Raw genomic sequence first — 23,857 nt, forward strand, 5'->3', positions numbered from 1 at the left:
AACGGGGCTTTTTGAAAAAACCCGGCAGTTTAGACAGGGCATTTTCGACAGAAATGCCCCGTTTCAAAAGAACCTGTACTCCTCAGAAAAGGAGGAGTACAGGATTTTTTAAAATGGGGCATTTCTGTCGAACATGCCCCGTCTAAATTGACGTTTTTTCCTAAAAGGTTTCTACAGGCATGTTAACAAGAAGAAGGTGATCAGAGAGGGTGTGCGGCCCCTAATGTATGAAGGAGGTAACCTAGTGACAGATGATGTGGGGAAAGCTGAAGTACTCAATGCTTACTTTGCCTCTCTATTCACGGACCAGGTCGGCTCCTGGACTAATGCGCTAAGTGACACAAGATGGGATGAAGATGGACAGCCCGTGGTGGGTAAAGAACAGGTTAGGAACTATTTAGAAAAGCTAAATGTATGGGTCCGGACTTGGTGCATCTGAGGGTACTGAGGGAGTTGGCAAATGTCATTGAGGAGCCTTTGGCTATTATCTTTGAAAAGTCGTGGAGATCGGGAGAAATCCCGGATGATTGGAAAAAGGCAAATGTAGTGCCCATCTTCAAAAAAGGGAAGAAGGGCGATCCAGGGAACTATAGGCTGGTCAGTCTTACCTCGGTTCCTGGAAAAATCATGGAAGGGATCCTTAAGGAATCCATTTTGAGGCACTTGGATGAGAAGAAAGTGATTAGGAATAGTCAGCATGGATTCACAAAGGGCAAGTCGTGCCTGACCAATCTGATTAGCTTCTATGATGAGGTAACTGGCTCGGTGGACGTGGGAAAGTCAGTGGATATTATATACCTTGACTTTAGCAAGGCTTTTGATACGGTCTCCCACAATATTCTTGCCAGCAAGTTAAGGGAATGTGGATTGGATAAATGGACAGTAAGATGGATAGAAAGATGGATAGAAGGCCGGGCCCAGCGGGTAGTGATCACTGGCTCGATGTCAGGATGGCAGTCGGTTTCTAGCGGAGTGCCCCAAGGTTCGGTTCTAGGACCGGTTTTGTTCAATATTTTTATTAATGACCTGGACGAGGGGATGGATTGCACCCTCGGCAAGTTTGCGGATGACACTAAGCTGGGGGGAGAGGTAGATACGCTTAAGGGCAGAGATAGGGTCCAGAGTGACACAGACAAATTGGAAGATTGGGCCACAAGAAATCTGATGAGGTTCAAGAAGGACAAGTGTAGAGTCCTGCACTTGGGACGGAAGAATCCCAAGCATAGTTACAAACTGGGGACCAACCAGTTAAGTAGTAGTTCTGCAGAAAGAGACCTGGGGGTTACAGTGGATGAGAAGCTGGATATGAGTCAACAGTGTGCCCCTGTAGCCAAGAAGGTTAATGGCATATTAAGTTGCATTAAGAGGAGCATTGCCAGCAGATCCAGAGATGTCATTATTCCTCTTTATTCGGCTTTGGTGAGGCCACATCTGGAGTATTGTGTCCAGTTTTGGGCCCTCCACTACAAAAAGGATGTGGGCACATTGGAGAGGGTCCAGCGGAGGGCAACCAAAACGATTAGGGGGCTGGAGCATATGACTTATGAGGAGAGGCTGAGGGAATTGGGTCTGTTTAGTCTGCAGAAGCGAAGAGTGAGGGGGGATTTGATAGCAGCCTTCAACTTCCTGAAGGGAGGTTCCAAAGAGGATGGAGAGAGGCTGTTCTCAGTAGTGACAGATGGCAGAACAAGGAGCAATGGTCTCAAGTTGTGGTGGGAGAGGTCCAGGTTGGATATTAGGAAAAACTATTTCACTAGGAGGGTGGTGAAGCACTGGAATGGGTTACCTAGGGAAGTAGTGGAGTCTCCATCCCTAGAGGTGTCTAAGTCTTGGCTTGACAAAGCCCTGGCCGGGTTGATGTAGTTGGAATTGGTCCTGCCTAGAGCAGGGGGCTGGACTTGATGACCTTCTGAGGTCTCTTCCAGTTCTATGGTTCTATGATTCTATGATTATGCAAATGAAGCATGGAATATTTAAATCCCGGCTTCATTTGCACTTTCGATACATCTAATTTACATCTCTCTGCCAACAGAGATCTCTGGTCCTGTTCAGACGTAGCCATAGAGAATGAGGCATAAAAGATGACCTGAAGAGAATGACAATCACTCTGGGAAAGAGTCTGAGTCTGGGTATGATGCTGGTCAAAGTGACTTCTCCATAAGGAGGAGTTGGAATCTAATGTTCCAGTCCTTTCTCGCCCTTGGTGTCAGTCCAAAGCAACAGAAGATGTGGAATATGTCCCTCTCTCAGACAGCGGATACACTTTGTGTGGCCATCCATTATCTGGAAGGAAGCCCCACAAGAAATGCATCTCTTAAACCAGAGGGATCCAGGCATAAGGGTGCAGGGAAAGGCTTCACAATTGGGAAGGGTGGGAAGCAAGGGAAAACAGAAATTCAAGCTATGAAAGACTAAAAAGGTAAAGATAAAATAAAGTAATTTTTGATAGAAGTGGAAAGGAAGAGAAGAAAATACTACCTGTCTCAGACCAAAGGCAGCAGAGAACAAACTGGGAGTGTTCTGACCACACAGTGTGCTCGCTCTCTCTCTCGCTCTCTCTCTCTCTCTCTATATATATATATAAATATAAATATATATCTGTATCATGCATGGGGCAAGAGAGGGAAGATGAGCATGTGTGGACCACTGGGTACTGCTGATGAACATTTCTGCTCCCATAGGTGGCACTACCATACCTACAAGAGGAGCGCCTATAGGGACATCATTTGAAAATGAACCAGCTCAACAGCTGCAGGTGCATGACTCTGATTTAAAATATATTAATGTAGATCTGAGCTCCATTTTCTTCCTTGTTGTCATAGTCCCTGCTTAGGTCCCAAGGAGAACTTATTTGTCCAGACAGAATAACCAGAGAACTTTTTCATGGGTCCATATCCAAAGGAACCGAGAATGCAATAACCCACTGAGGCATGAAATACCATTACTAAACCAGCTCTTCTGTAACTATCTCAGCTGTTTTTCATTTTAAAGTAGAAAAGCTGTTTTATTTTGTGGTTCATCATTATGAATACTGTTGCATAAGCCTGCACACTGAGTTCTCCCAAACGTGACTTTTGAAAATTTCTGCTCTGCACTGCCTCAGGTTAATACAGCACTGGGTAAATCAATCATGCTTATAAAAGTAATTATCTTCTTAACCACGGTCTCTTTTCTTCATTTCAATGTTAATATACAGTTAACCTATGTGTAAAAGTAAAACTTTTTCTGTTACTGACCTTTTTAGCATTGTGACCAACCTTATAATTATGAAATATTTTTTACTATGCATCTCAGTCTAAAAACAGAAATCAAGTCATAGGTGAAGAAGTCAACACCATTCTCAGCATCAGCGAAATTAATTCACTATAACCCAGTTCTTACTGTAGGCCCCTTATGCTCATAAAAATAATCTGTCTAAAAGCCTTTTGTCTATTCAATAGGAGAAAGGGCTCCTAATTTCTATGACATGTCAGTTCCAACTATAGATACAAGATGACTGAATTTATCGGTATTTGGAGTAATGCAAGGAGTCTGAAGTCACCACAGAACAAAAAATAGTACTGTAAAATAATATGAAGTCTTTCAGAACAAATTGTACCAGCTTTGACAGCTCTGAACAAAAGTTGACAAATTACGTTGTTTTAAAAAAAAATAAAGGGTCCAGAGTTTTTTTTTTATTCCTGACAAACTTCCTATTATTTAAAATATTGTTTCCTGTGAATATTGAGCTCAGGAAGTTGAAAAATAAATAGCACTGAGGATAGTTGCATATAAATCAGGACATCAGACAGACACTGGGAGGAGCCCCACATATAGCTTCTCACTACAAAACTGTATTCCCCCCAGGGTCCAGTCCTGGATCTCATTTTAATAGCATGATTGCTGATCATGCTGAACTGTACCAAACCATGTGGTAGTTATGTGACGTGGAACAATTAGTTAGAATAGGCCACTCTGACTACTTTCACGAATCCGAATCCAGGCCTCTTGAGATCAAAAGTTAATGCACTGGGTTCTTGACTCAGAGCTCCTGCATGAATCTACCAGAACTCTGAAGGCTTACATTCAAAACAAGCTGCCATTTCTATAGGACTGGAAAGCTGATAAGACATATCAACCAAAAGGGCCAGCTCTCTTGCAGGGATATCTTCCCCCCAAAGAAATGTCTGTTCAGTTGAGCCTCCTTAACATGTCACATAGAGGCCATAATTTTCAAATGGAGGCACCTGCTAGGCTCTGAAGTGACCAGATTTTTATGCTCAGCGAAGTCAGTGGGAACTGTTGTTGCTCAGCACTGCTAAAAAATCAAGTTAACTTTACTTAAATGCATACATATGGGTCAGTGTGTCTGACTTAGGTAAGCACCTTTGAAAATACAGAAAACTGGAGGATCAGACCATGACAGTAGAGAGTTAGAGACATTCCTAAATTTTCAAAAACAGACATTTGTTTTGAGTGCCTATGATACACATTTTGCTTGATTTTCAGACAGGCTGAGCAGTCCCAACTTCTACGGATTTGATTTCAATACTATCTTAACGTAATTAGAACATGATTGTAGCAGAGAACAATTAATTGTACATATACAGTCCTGTATATTCTGGATGTTTACCAATATGTATCCTCAAAAAGATGCTGTGGACTAAAAATCTATCTGCTCCATGTGAAAGAAGAACTTTCATGCAACATCAGAGCAAAAACTTAGTTCAGTATTCTGATCGCTTCTAATGGGACTGGGGAAATCAAATGCTTACAATATTTTCTAATTTGAAGGTGCTTCTTCTTTAGATCCTATAAAAGAAATCATCCAATTTAATAAAACAAGAAAAATAAGAGCCTGATTCTGCAAACATTTAATACATCAGCATGTGATCTCATGCATGGGGAAATCATACTCTTCTTGAAGTAATATCAAAACTTACATTTATTTCAGTGAGTCCAGGAGCTCACACATAATGGGTGCACCTAGACTGGCATTAACAAGTGTTTGAATTTCTTCAGGATTAAATGTGTATTATGCTAAATGTGCCTTTCCTCTTCATTGCTATGGTTCTCTTACTTATTCTCCTTTCTTGTCTGGAACAAAAAACTTTGCATGCTTTTTTACTCCAACACATATTTTAGCAGCTGTTAAAACACTTCTCCCTTTGTTTCACTAACGAATATCAATATTCTGCAAGCCCTTTGAAGCTTTTTGATCAATAAAGAGACTTCTTAATACGGAGAATTGAAAAGCAGGGCCATTTAACAAACATCAGAAAAATAAATGGGAGCTGTGAAACGGAATACACCCCCAATATCCCATCCAGCATGCATTGTTTTTCCTCATGTGGGGCCCAACTCTGCACTGTTGCACCACAGAAAATACAGAGTACCTCATTCTCCTTAAATGGTGTTACACTGAATTTACATCAGTGCAACTGAGAATATCATGGACCCAAAGCCACTCCTTTCATTGTATTTGAAAATAAGTCTTAGCAAAAACATAGCATTATTCATTAAAAAGCACTGAAAATAAATCTGGTTGGCTAGTATACTCTTAGTAATATTAAACTCCAACATTTCAAAAAGAATAAAACAGATAACAGAGCACCATACCCCTGTATATGAGTTTCAAATGAATACAAAGGCCTTGATTGTAATTTTTAATTCTACCAGGTGTTCAGGGTGCACCTTTAAAACTGGGTCTTCAGTATGGCATGCAACAGGGAAGCAATTGGTATTTAATACAAAACAAAAAACACTATTAATGATATGCTAACATAAACAATAGCTATTTGCTAATGGAAGGTGAAATTATTTTTCTGTATGATTTATTAAAAAAAACATAGGTCTAACCTATGGACGTATGACAGAATATCACCACAGTTAACAATGAAGAGCAGTGTTAGATTTCCTAATGTTATCTAGTAGGTTTTATCATTGATTTTCATAGTTGGAATATTTAATACTCTTGCATGTTTCTTATTTTTTAAAAAGTCAGAGAAAAATAAAAATCATTTCAAAATAAGTTTGTTTTTAAAGAAAGGGAGATCACTGGCAAATTAACAGCTTAATTAAGCTTACAATCATCAAAATATTCATTCTTTAATACAGGAAATAACAGTACAACCTCAGGCTACATATACACAACAGTAATCTATCGGAAAAAGGTACGCAAATTGCGCTCCGCAATTTGCGTATCTTTTTCCAATAGTTTTTTCGGAAGAGGCTTTTCTGAAATTTGGCCTGTCTACACTAGGCCAAATTTCAGAAAAGCTTCCTCTTCCGGAAGAGCCCTTCTTCCTCGTGGGAGGAGGAAGACAGGGCTTCCGAAAGAGTTCATCTGCTCTTCTGCAAAAAAAAAAGTGGAAGAGCAGACACGTTCCCTAGACACAGCGGAGTGTTTCTGGGGTACCTTTGGTATACCGGAAAAACCCTGTAGTGTAGACATAGCCTCTGAGTTATGAACATCAGAATTACCAACTGAACAGTCAACCACATACCTCACTTAGAACTGCAAGTACACAGGCAGCAGCAGAAACACACACACCAAAGACACAGTAAATACAATACAGTAAAATACTAAAAAATAAAGGGAAAGATCCATTTTTCTTCTGCACAGTAAAATTTCAAAGCTGTATAAAATCAATGTTCAGTTGTAAATGTTGAAAAAAACAACTGTAGTGTTTTGTTCAGAATTACAGACAACCACCATTCTTGAGGTATTTAAAATTCCGAGATTGTACCATAGTAGCTAAGAATGAATAACTGAGCACTTACTTGCAGGTGATGGGGTGCTGCATCCACTTGTTGGTGGGTTACTCTGGAGTCCATGAAGAGAAGGAAGTGAAAGTCCACCGATGACCGGAGGAAAAAGTAATGGATATGGGGCTGTTGGATAGTGATTCATATGTCCATTCACGGTTGGTACTGGACATGTGCGGCTGCTGGTTGTCATGTTAATACCTTAAAGGCTATGTAGTGTACAAATACTATGTTGCATTACTCCAGGTTAGCAAAGGAGAATCTCAACTTGTGAATAGAAGAGGCTGACAAATGTGCAGGTACTGCTTAAGCTGGATTGTGTAAAGATGAGAAGATAATTCACTGGGTAACAATCCTTTATTTCATTGCTGCTTTCTACTGTGTTTTCGGTACATTCTTGCTATGCAGACTGAGAACAGAAAATCTTTTCCTAATCCATGCATGTGGTGTACAGTTCAGCTGCTTATTTAAATAACTTCTTTCTGGAAAGACGGCTTCACTCTACAGCTGCATGATGATTTATTCTGGAGGGGAAAAAACAAAATATATTGGTATATTATGCACAAAAGCTGAAAATCTTTCTGTTCTGTGATTATTTTGTAAAGAGAGGTGTTTACTAGGGTCCCATAACATGGGCCAGACAATCACTGGGATGAAATCCCGACTCCATTATTTTAAATGGGCTAAGATTTCAGCACTAAACGTTTTATTGCTAACCAGACCCAACTTCTGCTTGAGAAACTGCCAAATTCAGAATTTTGATCAATCAAAATAAGCTGTGGAAAATCAAGTAAAGATTAAATGTTCTTTAAGATACAATGTAGCAGCACAAGTCAACTCTTGTAAATATATTTGAGTTGCATTTTTTCCAAATGTGTTTAGCAAATGAAAGATTCCAGATTCTGTCCTGAAAACGCATCTCTGTAACAAGATGCAGAATGAGTGGCTGAAGTGCAAGCTCTCCTCTGCTTCACCAGAGGGCTGAAATTCTGGTCCAGAAGAACTACTTCTGCAGTTCAGTACCAATAGCCTATTCAATCCTTTTTCCCCACCCCCGCCACATTAGAGCACTGTCTATACTGGAAAAATGTATCATTTTTTAATTAAGACGAAACAGTATAAACAAAAGCGTTTAGACCACCCACAAGTGTAAATAATTATTTTTTATGTATTGCACATTACTTGTGGCTTCCCTTGAAGAACGGCCATGCCCCCTGGTGACCGGCAACCTTAAATGGTTGGGGACCACGGTTGTAGGGTATGATGTATGGCTCATCATTTCAGCCAATCATTTGCTTGACCTTTGCCAAGGCTTAATGGCTGTGTCTAGACTGGCCAGTTTTTCCAGAAAATCAGCAGCTTTTCCGGAAAAACTTGCCAGCTGTCTACACTGGCCGCTTGAATTTCCGCAAAAGCACTGACTTCCTACTGTAAGAAACCAGTGCTTTTTGCAGAAATACTATGCTGCTCTCGTTCGGGCAAAAGTCTTTTTCCGAAAGACTTTTGCGCAAAAGGGCCAGTGTAGACAGAAGAGATTTCTTTTCCGCAAAAAAGCCCCAATCATGAAAATGGCGATCGGGGCTTTTTTGCGGAAAAGCACGTCTAGATTGGCCCCGGACGCTTTTCCGCAAAAAATGATTTTGCGGAAAAGCGTCCTGCCAATCTAGAAGCTCTTTTCCGAAAATGCTTTTAATGGAAAACTTTTCTGTTAAAAGCATTTCCAGAAAATCATGCCAGTCTAGACGTAGCCAACAGGTTTTGAAATCTAGCGACACGTTGCTATTACTGATGACTGAGAATGCTACTTGTTGATGTTTGTTTAACATATGTCATGGCATTGTTATGTCATGGCCTAATAATTTTATGGACTCTGTGGTGAATTTTAGCAATCAGAAAGAGTACCGCTCCTTTTCATTTGCTTAATGATGGACCAAAGCCCCAAGTCCAAATATATCCAGGACCTTCTAAGACAAAAATGTGAAACATAAATCACGCTACTGGACTCTTAAGAGGGCAAAAGTATGAGAAGCCAGGAAATACAGTAAGGCTGACTCCTCAAGTTCTCCCACAATAGGCTCCTAACATCTCCGACTGAGGTGAAGGGAGGAAGAGCCAGATGGCAATTTTAGCTTCTTCCATCAGCAAATAGCAGGCATCCCTGACATCTGCTTTTAGTGAGAGTAAGGGGGATAAGCATGCAGCAACAACTTGCTAAAATTTGGCTACTTAATAGTTGGGGAGATACATAGGCCAATTCACCTTGAAGTCAAGGATCTTGAATGAGGGATAAATGAAACCATTTGTAGTTATTTATTCAATTATTCTTAGGTCAAGGTCACCCATTTTTAAATGAGACCTCCAGAAATAAAATGCAGCTTATAAAACTATCAGATACTTTCCACTATATTTCTGTCAGCTCAATCATGCAGAGCTGAGCACACGTTATCAAAATGTGCACAGCAGTGGCCTTTGCTGATATCTCAGGCAGAGCAGAAATATGACTGTGTTGAGCTAAGAAAGCAACATATTGCACCATATGATTTTACTGCCTTTCCTGTATCTTCTTATTATAAAGTACCTACTAGCAAGTTTTTAAACTTATCATGCAGAAATGCAAATGCAAGAAAAAACAATTTCAAATTATTTTTTGCTTTTTTTGTCTTTAATGTGTAAAATGAAAAACTGCAGCATATTAGTCCAAAAAGGTGGGCTAAATCTTTTGATTTCATTTTATTTTAATGTAAGGGCCAGTTCTTCTAAAACTTATCCATAGGACTTTATGGAAGGCTAGTTTCAGCTGGAAGTCAATACACTGGTGTTGAAATATTTAAACATTATTAGATCAAGATATGTTTAAACCTCAGTTATATTGCTCTCCCCAGAATTACCAAATAGAAACGTACATCTGTGTATTCTACATTTTCCAAAAAATGCTAGAATATTTTCTCTAATATGTTTTCTATTGATTTGAAAATGCATCATTTTCATAATATTTTAATGGGCATAGCTCTAAACTATGCATTATGACATAACCATAAACTCAAAGCCATTATTATATACAAATTACACACTCCTGGAACATTAAATACTTTCCCAAAAACTCACTGCTATTCATTAGATTTCAGTCTTCAGGGAAGGAAATATCCTGCAGAACAGGAAAGATTTTAAGCTTCCTTCACTAGCTTATTCTGTATATATGTGCAGACAGGCAACACAATATAATAAGAAAGATAGGGGTGGTTCTAAAACTGGCACACTACTGGCATTTAGCACTCCTGTCGAGTATGAGTGGGTCAACACTTATAAGATACCCACAATGGAAATCAGAGCTGTGAAGTCATGTCAATCTCTTGACCCAAAAGACTGTAAAGAACATTATTAGGAACAGATGTGGAAGTTAATTAAATGTCTTACAGGTACTGTTGTATTACCTCCCCTTCTATCACTGTCAGGGAGCGAGAGGACAGCACATAGTGTAGGTCACTCACTTCTGCCCCCTCCCCTTTGCAGCCAGGAGTGTGAGGAAGGCAGATGAGCTTTGTACTTTCCTCTCGCTCCCTGAGAGCTATGGAAGAGGAACAGCACACAACAAGCAGCATCAGCAGCAATGGGTGGGAGGGAGCTTCAGCTCCCTTGCCCTCTCTACAGGGTGCCCTGGGAATAATCAGGGCTGAAGCAGTCCTGGACTGGTAGGAGGAGGGTTGTCCTCGGCCAGCAACTTTCACCTGTCTGCTGCTTGCCATGACAGTCTGCAGGAGAGCCCCGGGAGTCCAGCTGGGAGCTAACCCCACCTTCTCCTGCATCAGAGCATTCCAACCAGCGTTTACTACAGTGGGGCACCAGCTTACTTTCACCTCTGGTTAGGAAGGATCACAAGTATCACTGGATTCATAGCCAGACTTTACTACTATGGTATCTGAGTCTGGCATTAGACGTCAGTCTCAGATGTGGAGGAAGAAGGCTCCCAGGAGTCAGCAGTGTTTACAGTTCCACAATTTCATTCTCTTTTTTTTTCAGCTGAGGCTGGACCAACATTTTCCTAGGACTTTAAAGACAGCACTGCCTTCACTGCAAGGAGAGGTGCTCCATCTCACTGCCAAAGGAATGCTTCCTGCACGGGCAGCATGCTCTTAGTGCCGACAGTGCCTGACTGCAACTGTCCCTCATGCAGGCAGCACCATTGGCTTCAATCATATGTACAAACAGGGGGATTTTAAAAAATGTCCAAGTCATTTAAGGGCTTTTGAAAATCAGCTTCCATGAGATTATACAAAAGTGGCGAGGAGTCCTGTGGCACCTTATAGACTAACTGAAGTGTTGGAGCATAAGCTTTCGTGGGCAAAGACCCACTTCGTCAGATGCATGTAGTGGAAATTTCCAGAGGCAGGTATAAATAAGCAGGCCAGAATCAGGCTGGAGATAACGAGGTGGATCCAATCAGGAAGGATGAGGCCTACTTCTAGTAGCTGATCTGGAGGTGTGAATTCCAAGAGAGGAGAAGCTGCTTTTGCAGTTAGCAAGCCATTCACAGTCTTTGTTTAATCCTGAGTTGATTGTGACACAATTGATTGCCCAAGAAAGCTTATGCTCCAACACTTCAGTTAGTCTATAAGGTGCCTCAGGACTCCTCACCGCTTTTGCAGATTCAGACTAACATGGCTACCCCTCTGATACTTGACACCATGAGAGTATGATCATGCCTGAGTTTTCAGCAGCATATGGGGTTGCACAATAGAACCGCTTCATTAGAAGAGCAAGGACAAAGCGGATCATATGGAAGGCCTTTTCAAACACTTGAACACGTCTATCCTGGGCAGTACACTGGTCTATCCTGGGCAGTACACTGAGCGGCACCAACCAGTGATTCTTCGACAGAACGGCTACGTCTACACTGGCATGATTTTCCGGAAATGCTTTTAACGGAAAAGTTTTCCGTTAAAAGCATTTTCGGAAAAGCGTGTCTAGATTGGCAGGACGCTTTTCCGCAAAAGCACTTTTTGTGGAAAAGCGTCTGTGGCCAATCTAGACACGCTTTTCCGCAAAAAAGCCCCGATCGCCATTTTCGTGATTGGGGCTTTTTTGCGGAAAAGAAATCTCTGCTGTCTACACTGGCCCTTTTGCGCAAAAGTCTTTCGGAAAAAGACTTTTGCCCGAACGGGAGCAGCATAGTATTTCCGCAAAAGGACTGACAATCTTACATGAGATCGTCAGTGCTTTTGCGGAAATTCAAGCGGCCAGTGTAGACAGCTGGCAAGTTTTTCCGGAAAAGCGGCTGATTTTGTGGAAAGACTTGCCAGTCTAGACACAGTCAACATGTATTCCCTTTAATACAGCAGAAGACCACAGAACTATGACAAGAGGAGGCTAGAATAACAAAAAGCATCAGAGCACATTTACCACTTATTGCCCACCCCAGTTAGGCATTGCAAGGCTGAACAAAGCAACGCTTGAGTGCCTCAGATCTCTCAGCAAGTCTGTGTTAGAGCCAGAAACTGAAACTGGGTCTCCTAAATCCCAGGCTAACATCCTAACCATGGCACCTTCCTTTTTGAGGGGTGAGGTTCTGGCTCCTCTATATGCTCCAAAAAGAGACAACTCCCTTCCCCCTAAACAGAACAATTCGGGAGGAATTTCACAAGAAAATTCTTTCAGTGATTTCTTCTTCCCACTTGTCCCAGAGAAAGGTGTTGATCAAACCCATAGCTATTATGCAGCTTTTAAGACAAATTTAAATATTGTTTTCAAAATAAATCAAGATTTGATAGGCTAAATAAACTATCCTATCTAATGTGCAAAGTTTTCAGTTTATGCTGAAATCCTTGATTACACATATGCTTTCTATTAGGCTAGCTGATAGTATCACACTGAACAGAACTGAGTAATTCAACACATTTACCAGGAGTCAAATGTAAACCAGTCAGATATATTAATATGATATTCACACTGCCTTTACAGCTATTTAAAAAATTTAGATGGAAACTTCATTTTCACAACGGAACATGTTTAGTTTTCCATAGTTCATCTTTGCTTGTGAGATGTTGCATTTTGTTTCTTTACCTTTATAAAGAGATTTAATTGAACAATAAACTAGTTACAATGGCAGAAGTAAAAAAGCCTTCAGCATGCTATGTTTCCTTTATTAGCATAGTGATGTGAAACTAAACAGAAGAAGCAATCTAATAACAAACATTCCTTTGAGAACTGTTCAGGGAGCAAAAGGACATCCACTTATTGTTCAGCCCATCCCATTGGTCCATATATGGCAATAAAGGTACAATAGAAGGAAACAGGAAACAGCCTGGCACATCTACATTATCTTATTAGAGGCTAATGGATATCTCAGAGGAACATGCATCTGATTCTGAATAGTCTGTACCAATCTCCTAAGTAATTATTCTTAATTAGTGGATTCTGTTTATAGTTGGAACTTAGTGTACCCTTCTGTATCAAAGAGAGGCAGACATCTGGAAGCAGATATGGTTTTCTCAAAGGGAAAGTGCTACAGCTATGCTTTTATTTTGGCAAAGAAGAGCTCCTTCAGCATAACATCTTCTTCTGTGTTATAAATAAAAAAACCACGATGGTGTTAATCCCAAGCTATGAAAGTAAACATAGGAAGCTAATAGTTGTGATAAGCAAATAAATAATTAAGTCCTAAACTTTTCAACCAATAGCCAAAAATCTTAATATAGCAGATTATGTCACAAGAACAACATCTGCATTTTGTATCTGCCAAGTCTTCAGCCAAAAAAAGTAAGCCATAGCATATGACCAGATGCAATATTATAAAGGAAGGAGAATGACACAGCCCATTCAGGCCAATTTGTTGAAAAATCAGATCTGAAGTTCATATAGTTCAAATAACCAAAATTATCAAATACTTGAAGCTATAGGCGCAGGATAAATTGTGAAAAAGATATAATAAATTGTCATTCAAAAATTAGGAATATATATTGTTGAGCATTGAGACCTTTCCCTCATCTCTGAGTTTGTAAGGCTGTCATCTTATGAGACAGGATTTTTTGGAAATGCAAATGCTTGCTTTTTTTTCTTTTGCCTGAATGCAATTATTAACTTAATTAACTGAACTGGTGGTTAATGTACAGACGTTCCTGAAGAGTGCATTGAAAAACTTTCCAATTTTTTCTAACCACTTAACCTTTAAATGTGTTGTGCCTCAAACTAGGGATGTTAGATAGCGGGTAACAGAATAGTCGACTAACCTCATGAATTCCTAGTGGTTAGTCTACTATTCTATCATCTCCAGGGGCAGAGCTGGCAGCCAGTGCAATCCAGCCCCACTCCTGGGGAATCCTCTGCCACACAGCCGATCCGTGAGGGAAGCCAGTTTAAAAAACAGCCAGTTTAAAAAAAGCCAGTTTAAAAAACAGCTCCCCTTGTAGATCAGATGCCTGCCACCCCACGCCGCTGCCTGTAGCCAGACACAAACCCCATCTTGTTTTTCCACGAACCCCATCTTGTTTTTCCCCTCCCCCAGAGAGCAAGAGAAAGGAACTCAGCCTTTGATGCCCTTGGAACGCAGGTATGGTGCCTGTGCCTGACTCTACCATAAACAGAAACCAGACAGTAAATGGGCTAGCTGACGACTGGGAGGCCTCCCGTCACCGTGATGGCTAGTATCAGTAATTGACACGCCTGCACTGTCTCAGGAGAGGAATCTTTGCCCATCACATACCAGAGGTGCCCATTGTCTGCATCTTTCCAGGTGTGAATTATGCTTTGCACCCTTCGTGGGAAACTTGGCATTCAAAGCCATTTTTCCTAATTGGCCACTTGAGACCAGGAAGAAGCCCATGTGACCCAAGGGGTATAAAGAGGAGTTGAGTTGCCCACCCCATTTGAGCTCCAATCACCTACACCTGCTGGCAGGTATTGATTGTCTCCCGAGGTCCGTGGGACACCCAACCTCGCCCTACTTCTTCCCGAGGGATTGAGAGAATGACGCTGGCCATGCCAAGTCTGGAATGCAGGGGTGAGAATTGTACCTGCAATGTGTTTTCTTTACGTGTTCACTTTAATTGTCTTTCTGTTATAAGTTTAGTTACTTTATTATAGTTTCTTAAGGCAAACTGCTTCATTTCTATTGTAAACTGCCTTTGGTAAGGTGATTTAGCTATAAACTTTGGGAATAAGTGGGATGCCCTCATTCACTTATAAAATACAGTGAACCCTCGTTTATCGCGGTAGATAGGTTCCAAACCCGACCGCGATAGCTGAAAATCCGCGAAGTAGGGACACCATATTTACGTATTTATTTAACATGTATATTCAGACTTTTAAAACCCTCCCTTTACGTAGTACTGTTAACAAACCACCCTTTAATGTACAGAACACTTAATGCATGTACTACAGTACCCTAAACTAAAACATATTAAACACTTGTTCGGGCTTGTATCCACCTTCAGTGATAATATTCTTAAATGTCTCATTCGCGTAAGTTTCAGCAGCGGTAGTGTCAGCGGAAGCAGCCTCGCCATGTAGGGAAACGCTTTTCAGGCCGAAGCGTTTCTGAAACTTCGCGAACCATCCTTTGCTGGCGGAAAAACGTTGTTTCTGAGGCTGGGAAAAAAGTCCGCGAAGTCGTGAATCCGCGATGGTCGAACCGCGAAGTAGCGAGGGCTCACTGTATATATATATTGAACCAAGTTTCTTTTATTTTATTTTCTCTTTCTTTCTCCTATAATAAGCCAGTGAGTGTCAAGCTTCTGACTTGAACCCGTGCTGCTGTACCCGAACCGAACACAAACAAAAGAACTTCAGCCGGTCAAAGGGACAGGTATAGGGAGAGCTTGGGCGTTTTGGATTGTGTCACTCCCAGGTGGCAGATCCATTGGGGCACCTCTCAGCCTCCCCAAGCTGCCCACTGCAAAGGAATCTTGGATTCTAGCAGCTAAAATCTGAGGTGTTATAAGCTCTCCCTATAAACTTATTGGGGCGCCCGTCAACCTCCTCCAGGTTGCCCACTGCAAGGGACCCCGGTCTCAGCAGTTGAAGTCTCGGGTGTATAGCGCACACACACACACCGGGGCGTCTGAGAGCCTGTTGGCTGCCCTCTGCGACGGTCCTAGCAGTAAAGTCACAGACATTAAACTATTTTCGGGGCGCCCTCCAGCCTCCTAGGCTGTCCACTGCAATGAGACTTTGCGTCTCAGCAGTTGAAGACTTGGGTGTAACACACACACAACACACTGTCCTGACCATTTCGGCTGACACTGCCTCTAATACAGAGGCACCGGAGCGAGGTGGCAACAGCTCCTATCTGGCCACGGACACAGGCTGCTCAGCAACAGCTCCTGTCCACAGAGGGTACAAGCTCTCCGCACACAGAGGCAGCTGGGGGGGAAATGCGAGTAGTCGACTAAATTAACCGATAAACCTTACATTTGAAGGCTTGACAGGCACAATGCTTGTTTCCTAAGCATTGTTCAGAAAAGCTCCTAATTTGTACAATGTTAGCAAATAAATAAGTATCACACAATTGTGGGAAAAAAGACATAGGAGGGCTTCCTAGTCAGAGTTGCTGCTGTTCTACGGAGATGCTGTAGAATCAGGGCTGGCCCAAGCCATTTTGGTGCCCCGGGCACGGGCATGCAGCGCCGCCCTTGGGTGTACAGCGCATGCGCGGGCCGTGCGGCACGGCCATGGCCGCTGGCACGCAGCCTGGGACCCGCCCCCCAGGGCGCACGGTGCATGCGCCACCCAGCCCAGACCGGCCACCGCTGCTGGCGCGCGTGCTGGGCCGTGCAGGGCCCCGCAGCCGTGGGGAGAAGGGCGCTGATGGCCGGCGCCATGGGACCGGTGCTGCGGGAGCCAGGCGCGCAGCGTCTGATGGCAGCTATAAGGGATGCCACGCACCCCTTACAGCTGCCATCAAGCGCCCTCCATCGGTTGGCGCCCCAGGCAGCTGCCCGGCGCACCCACCCCTCAATCCAGCCTTGTGTAGAGTATCAGTTGTCATTCCATGTTAGCTATATTTAAGAATCTCACAACACATTATACTATCCATGTTTCTCTCTTTTCTGTTCCTTTTAGGGATTGGGGTATCCAAGTTGTTTTTTTAAAGGTATCTGCATTGTATATTTCTTTCATTATTCAGCAGCTGTCAAATTCTATACTGACAAGAAAGATAAAGGATTAGGTCAGGTGATGGGGTTAACAATTTACTGTATGTCCTAAGAAGACAAATATGATAGAACTGACTCATGTTTATAGGATAAGAAGTTGAATTTCCAGTCCAGCACTTTTCAACCACCCTTCCAGAGAATCTACTGCAGTGTTCTGAACAGAATGTAAGTGGCTCTGGAGACTTTTTGTCCTGGTGCATACTATAGGACACACTGTTTCTTCCCCAAATGTACTTCCTACATCCAAAATTCCCATTAAGATGGCCATTTCTAGTGGAGATGAGAGGAGGCATCACTTCAATAAGTAAAAGGGAGTTAAATGAGCTTCCTGTATCCTGAACTGAGCTGCCACTACATTAATTTTCCCCCAAACCTTTCAAAATAACTTCTGAACTTTTAAAGGTGTTCTTTCCCTTGCAGCAGCATTTCTGTTCTTTTGCTGCTGACTGTGTCGGAATCATTTAATAGACAGGTGATCCCAGACAACAGGACTGCCCTAAAAATTAATGTCTTGTATAGGTCTAGAAGAGCAAAGAGTTCCAGCCCAACATTCAAAGCTACTGTTTTTTCTCTCCCTGAACACAAACCCTAATATTTTCCACATGCCAATGCCTGCCCATACTCTAGTTCGGAAGGAAAAATGTACTTTCTCTTTTTTGTAGTAATTGAGTTGCTTCACTGCTTAAAAAATAAAGGGCTACATAACTGACCCTGCCATCAAAACTAGCTCTTTATGAAGACTAAGGTGGACACACCTAATCAGGAGCTGATGGACAGCACGTTTGCAGAAGCAGTCAATGTAGAAGTCAAGATTCTCGTTACGACTGGTGCCACACAAAACGTTTAAGGAAAAGGCCCTGTTATTAAGCCACCTACTACATTTTCATCTTGATTCTACATGCTGTAATTCAGGGATGGGGATGGTTTGGCCCATCTTGGTGGAGGGAAGGAGGAGGGAGACTTTGCACACTCCCATGCTCCCAGGGCCCTACTAGCTTGGAGGGGGGGTAGCATAAGAAGTTTCACCTCCCCCAGTCTGCCACCAAGGGCGCACGACATGTAAATGGAGCCACCAGCTGTTCAAAACAGCTGCCGGTTCCCTTCACGCACCACACGCTCCTGGAGGGGGGGGAGGAGGAGGAAATTTTGTGCAATCCGCTACCCACAGGCCATCCTCTCTTGCCCCCCACCAGGGTCATGCAGCACATAAAGCTGTGAACAGCTGTCAGCTCCATCTACAAGCTGCAGGCCCGAGATGGGATGTGAGAGACTTTGTGCACTCCCCTGCACCCACCTGCGATGACTGGACTGGGATTAGGGGAATATGCAAAATCTCCTCCTCCTCCTTACCCCCAGCCAAGGGCATGTGGTGTGTAGAGGAAGCTGCCAGCTGTTCAAAACAGCTGGCCGTTCCCTCTAGGTGCCATGTGACCTGGGGGGGGGGGGGATACTTCGTGTGCTCCCCGCACTCTCAGGACCCAATTGGCCTGGGGGCAGGGAAGTGTGCACAAAGTCTCTTGCCCCCCCAGGGACGCATGGCCCTGAGCAGCACATGGAAGGAACCCATGTGGCTGGGACTGCTGCAGGTGGGAGCCTGCCTCAGGGACCCTGCTGGACTAAGATCAGTGACTCCCGGCCAGAGCCACTCAGGCATTGCCTCTTGCATCCCAGCCCCTCCCACTTCCTAACTCCCTTCCCCAGCTCATCATCCCCCTCTGCCCTAGGTCAAAACTCCTCTGCACATTGCCTCAGATCACAATTCCTTCCCCGTCCTTGCACCCCCTGCTACACCTCTCCCCCACGTCAAAATTCACTCCTGCATCATCCCTACTCCCTCCTGGACCCAGCACCCTAATCCCCTGCCCAAGGTCACAACCCCCTGCTTCACCTAAACTCTCTCTCAGATCCTATACTCTCTCCTGCACCTCAATCCCTACCCTTCTGCACCCAAACCCCATCCCAAACCCTGCACTCCCCCCATAGAGAAGTGCGGCCCTTAACCACTTTCAAAATCTTGGAGTGGCCCCCAATCAAAAATTATTGCCCATGCCTACTGTAATTTGTGCTACACAGTTTAATTTAGTATCTTTCTGCAGTTTACCTATTTATGATCAACAGACTAGTTCCCACCCAAGGTGGTATTTTTGGTGGTGAGTAGGTATCTTGATCTGACAGAAGCTCTTTCTCTCATTTGTTTTTCTTATCTGTTAAGTACTTAACTAATGCTTGCTTCAAGCACTGCTTAAACTACCTGTTTTTTCACCTTATCTTATTCTGATTTCAGGCTCTTAAATTTTCTGCAGTTTCTACTAAAGACTTTGGTATCACTTCCGAGGCCAAACTGATAATAAAGTTTAGCTAACAGAAACCTGAAGCAAGCTTACAAAATTTAGGAATGGGCCTGAACTTTGAAGTTATGATCTAGGTCCATATCTGGTTTTACCAAAGTTGAAAGGAGTGTTGAATCCCAGGATTTTCGACTAGCCTATTAAAAAAAGAGAGAGGATAACTAGATGCAAAATTAGATCTACAATCTCAGGAGTATTTAGGTGTAGGTCACAGACTTGGTGCTTTCATGAAGGCACCAAGGACAAGGAGGGTGACAAATGGGAAGAGAGGAGAAGGACAACTGGTTCATGAATCTATTATGAAGTTGTTACTGATGAAACCACGAATCTTAACCACATGTCTAGAAGTAGCTCTATGCTGCTAATATCTGGGAAGTATGGAAAATGTGCTATCAGGCAATACTAAACACAGAGCTTTGGCTTATCTCTTTCTTTAAATATATTGTATTCAATAATACCCTGCTGAAAGGTAGTATAATTCTTCTGCATCATTAATGGCTCCTTAACCATCTTGCAGCCAGAAGATGACATTTCCATCTCCTGTTTTAAGCGCCAAAGCCTTCATTTATAATGAGTTGCACATTTTAGTGTATTCTGAGTAAGAATCCCATCGGGTGAGCAGGATATGCCACTGAGCTGATGGAGATTATGAACATTTATTTTGAAACCTACGTTTTCTGTGGCTTCTTGTCAAAGTAACTCTGAGGTAGCAACATTAGGAAAGAGCAAAGGCATTAACTAGTAAGGCACAAAACCAGGCACTGGCTCATAGGACAAAATTAGAAATTTTATTGTCAATATTGTGCTTAACAGGGAGCCAATAAAGCAACTGTGAAATGCAAATAATATGCTGAGATAACATAGCACAAGTAAGCACGTTGGGAGTAGTGTTCTGAATCATCTGCAAATGCTGCAAACCTTATTGGTCAGGTCATAAAGGCAGAGCTGCAACCATCAATCTGTTAAGCCCCAAAAGCAGCAGTAGCTTTGCCATGTCATGATGAATTAAGAAGATCTACCTCCTTGGAAAAGTTCGGAGAGATAGCATAAACTATAGACAATATTTTCAAAAGCAGTGATGTGAGTTAGGAGCCTCAATCCCATTTTTTTAAATGATGTAAGCACTTAAGAGCCCAAGCCTCATTAAAGACCAATGAGACTAAAGGCGCTACGCCCCTAAATCCCTATAGAAAATAGGACTTAGGCTCCTTAGCCACATGCTATTTTCAAAAGCACCTATCTATAGTCAATTCTAACACCGTTATACAAAGCATACAAGAGGGCAGGACTAAACTTGCAAACACATCATTGAACCTATTGAACCTCACTAGCTAGTGCTTATCTACAACACTTAATACTAACACAGTTCTATGAAATAATAGAAAGTAAAGCGTTTCCATATTTGTATCATAGGTGAGAGTATCTGAGGCCAGAGCTATGCAAAAAATACCCCCAAACTTCTTGACTATGAAATCATAACCTACTCCTGCAATGAGGTGTAACAGTTAATCTGAACTAAGGACTTAGTTCGGATTAACTTCTGATTGCCGCATGTAGCCGCAGGCAGTCAGTTCGAACTAAGGGGATTTAAAAATGGCACCCGCCCGGGAACATGCAAATGAAGCCCAGGATATTTAAATCCCGGGCTTCATCATCAACAACCATGGGCTCAATGCCCATTGGCATCTGATGCCTCCCTCACTATTTCCTTCCATCTTTCCCTGTCCAGTGCAGAGTGGCTTAGTTTCTGTAGATTAGCTCTGCATCAATCTATTATATCATCTACCCATTCTCTGTGGGGTCTGCCTCTCCTATTCAGATAATCCATTATGCTGAATACCAGGGTCTTAACTCTTTGTTCGTCGTTCATTCTTCAGATATGCCCGAATAGCTTTAACTTCCATTGTATAACCTTCTGCAGTAGGTTCTCCTTCGGCTGGTGTAATGTCGCCCATGGGGATATAGGGAGATACAGTGAATCAGCATGTCTTCAACCATGCATCTTTTCTGCCAGCACCAGTCAGTGTTGTTCAATCACAGACAACTTTGTCCTCAGATGGAGTTTCCATCACAGGTCCACCTGGAGAATCTGGCCTTCTGTATAGTTAAAATACAGGAGAGTCGGAAGAACTGTTTACACTACTAAATTTTGTTGACAAAGTAAAAAAACAAACAAAGTAAAAAGTAAAAAAAAAAATCACCAGAGGGTGTTCACATCTACTCTCTCTGTCAACAGATCAAGCCAACACTGGGCACACCATCACTAATGGTATGAGCAATGCACTATGGGTATGTATCCCACAGTGCAGTGTGTGGCAAGGCAAAGCTGATCCCTGCACATCTTAGGATACCCTCCAAGTTTACCCACAGCCTCCTCAGCTGCAGGGAACAGCATCTTGAGCTTTTCATACTGAGGAATGACAAAGAAGCACAGCGTCTGTCCCCACCCCTTGTCCTGGGGAGAGGCATAAGGATCTTGTGATCTTGCACAAAAACCCCTTTTTGTGCAAAAAGAAAACGTCCACACTGCTTATTTTTGCGCAAAAGCCTCTTGCGCAAAAATGGACCAGAAGAGATTATGTAAATGAAGCACGAGAAAATGCTAATCTGCACTTCATTTGCATTGCTTCTTTTGATAAAGCGCATAGTGTAGCCATAGCGTCAGTGACACCCATATGGACAAAGACCCGAAAAATAGCCTCAGGGTCATGATTGATCACATTTTTAAAAATGAAAATGGGAGAACTTCATGGTTGTGCAGAATACTCTGTGGAACTTCAGGACAAAATAAAGAATTCCCCTCAAAATAAGTAATATTTGAGGGGTATGTTCATGAGAAAAATGATAGAGTTCTAACATAATTTAAGATTCCTTGGAGGCTTCAGATAGGACACTAACATTATGAGAAATTCTTTCCCTAAGGAGCCTTTTTTCTTACACTGATCCTTGTGTATATCAAGTTTGGTGTCATCTTCACTAGGAAAAACTGTATTTTACTATGCTTCAGAGGGGTAGCCGAGTTAGTCTGTAACAGGAAAAACTTATAAGTTTTTCACACTCCGGTCATCTGAAGAAGTGAGTTGTGCCCACAAAAGCTCATGATCCCATCTACATGTTTTGTTAGTTTTTAAAGTGCTACTAGACTATTTGTTGTTTTTTAAGTTTTTCCTGTATTTTACTATGTTTTAGCTAAAACATGCTAACTAACATGCTGCACTTTTAACATGTTGTGTGATTACGGTAAACCTTCATGTGTCCTCCTGCCCCATGCAAGTTAAATGCAAGTTAAAACTACAATTGCCTTGTCTACACTAGAATTTTAACATGTATTAGCTAATATGTTAGAAAACAAACCTTTTTCCCTAGTGCAGACATGGCTTTTAAGGCCTCGTTACACTGGCATTAAGGGTATAAAGGGGCCCTAGTATAAAAGAGAATCAGTCCACCGTCTATATTCTGAGGAAGTAGGATTATCTACACATTTATTCTCTTTTATAATAGCGAACATAAAAACACTGCAGCATATGAAAGTAGGAGCTGAGAGTCAAAGACAAAAAGGTTAACGAGAAGAATAATGGCAAAATGTAAGAAATGCTACTGCTGGATCCTAAGCTCCAGTCCAGCATTTCCAGGACAAGATTTAGTAACAATTTTCCAAACACAATCCTGCATCTCATAAATACTGGTCCAAGAATTTGCTGCTGGCATATGGTGAGGAAATTAAACGGATTCTCTGTATATGAGATTCACATTTTACTGGGTATAACAAAGCAAACTCCAATCCCATGACTCTAAGGGTACGTCTAGACTACCGCGTTTTGTCGACGGAAGTTTTGTCGACAGATACTGTCGACAAAACTTCCGTCGACAAAGAGCGTCCAGACACATTGAGTTCTGTCGACAAAGCAAGCTGCTTTGTCGACAGAACTCTCTAGTCTGGATGCAATGTTACAGGCAATAACACCTTCTGTCGACAGAGTTCTGTCGACAGAAGGTGTTATGCCTCGTAAAATGAGGTTTACCAGCGTCGACAAAACTGCTGAGTTCTGTCGACGTTATGTCAACAGAACTCAGCGGTAGTGTAGACGCTGGTATAGTTTTGTCGACAAAAGTCCACTTTTGTCGACAAAACTAGGTAGTCTAGACACACCCTAAGGCAGCCATAACAGGTACAGAGCAATGAGAACTCTTTACATGGCATAATTTTGTCAGAGACCGGGCTTAAACCAGCTTGACTGTCTCACCCATTCCTAAAATTTAGAAAAACAAGTACATTCAATTTGGGATTTACAGAAAATCCAAGGCACACAGTTCATCAGCATTAAACTTTCACTTCATGTTCCTCAATACTACCATGGTAACTTAGTCACAATACCTCTTTCAGACTAACTAAATATTATGTCTACACTAGCTCGTTACTCGTTGTTCCACCGAATTAGGATCTCTAATTCGAACTACCTACTCCGTGCCGCGTGTAGCCACGGGCACGGAGTTCGGACTAAGGGGATTTAAAATGGCGGTGCCCGGGAACATGCACATGAAGCCCAGGATATTTAAATCTCAGGCTTCATTTGCAACTCCGGTTGCCCTCATTTGCCTACCTAGCTCAAACTAACG

At 42.3% G+C, this 23,857-nt stretch overlaps 1 protein-coding gene across 4 annotated transcripts in view; it reads right to left on the reverse strand.

Annotated features, from left to right (window-relative positions):
- Positions 1 to 23,857, reverse strand: part of RARB (retinoic acid receptor beta) — a 543,189-nt gene that overhangs the window by 312,865 nt on the left and 206,467 nt on the right. For all 4 annotated transcript variants that reach the window (XM_075922032.2, XM_075922031.2, XM_025190306.3 and 1 more), the window contains one exon: positions 6,763 to 7,271. In XM_075922032.2, coding sequence (XP_075778147.1) covers positions 6,763 to 6,940 — 178 coding nt within the window. In that variant the 5' untranslated portion in view covers positions 6,941 to 7,271. The remainder of the gene's footprint in view (positions 1 to 6,762; positions 7,272 to 23,857) is intronic.

Source organism: Pelodiscus sinensis, chromosome 2 (genome assembly GCF_052426305.1).
Source record: "Pelodiscus sinensis isolate ZL-2025 chromosome 2, ASM5242630v1, whole genome shotgun sequence".
In the NCBI taxonomy this organism is placed as follows: domain Eukaryota; kingdom Metazoa; phylum Chordata; order Testudines; family Trionychidae; genus Pelodiscus; species Pelodiscus sinensis.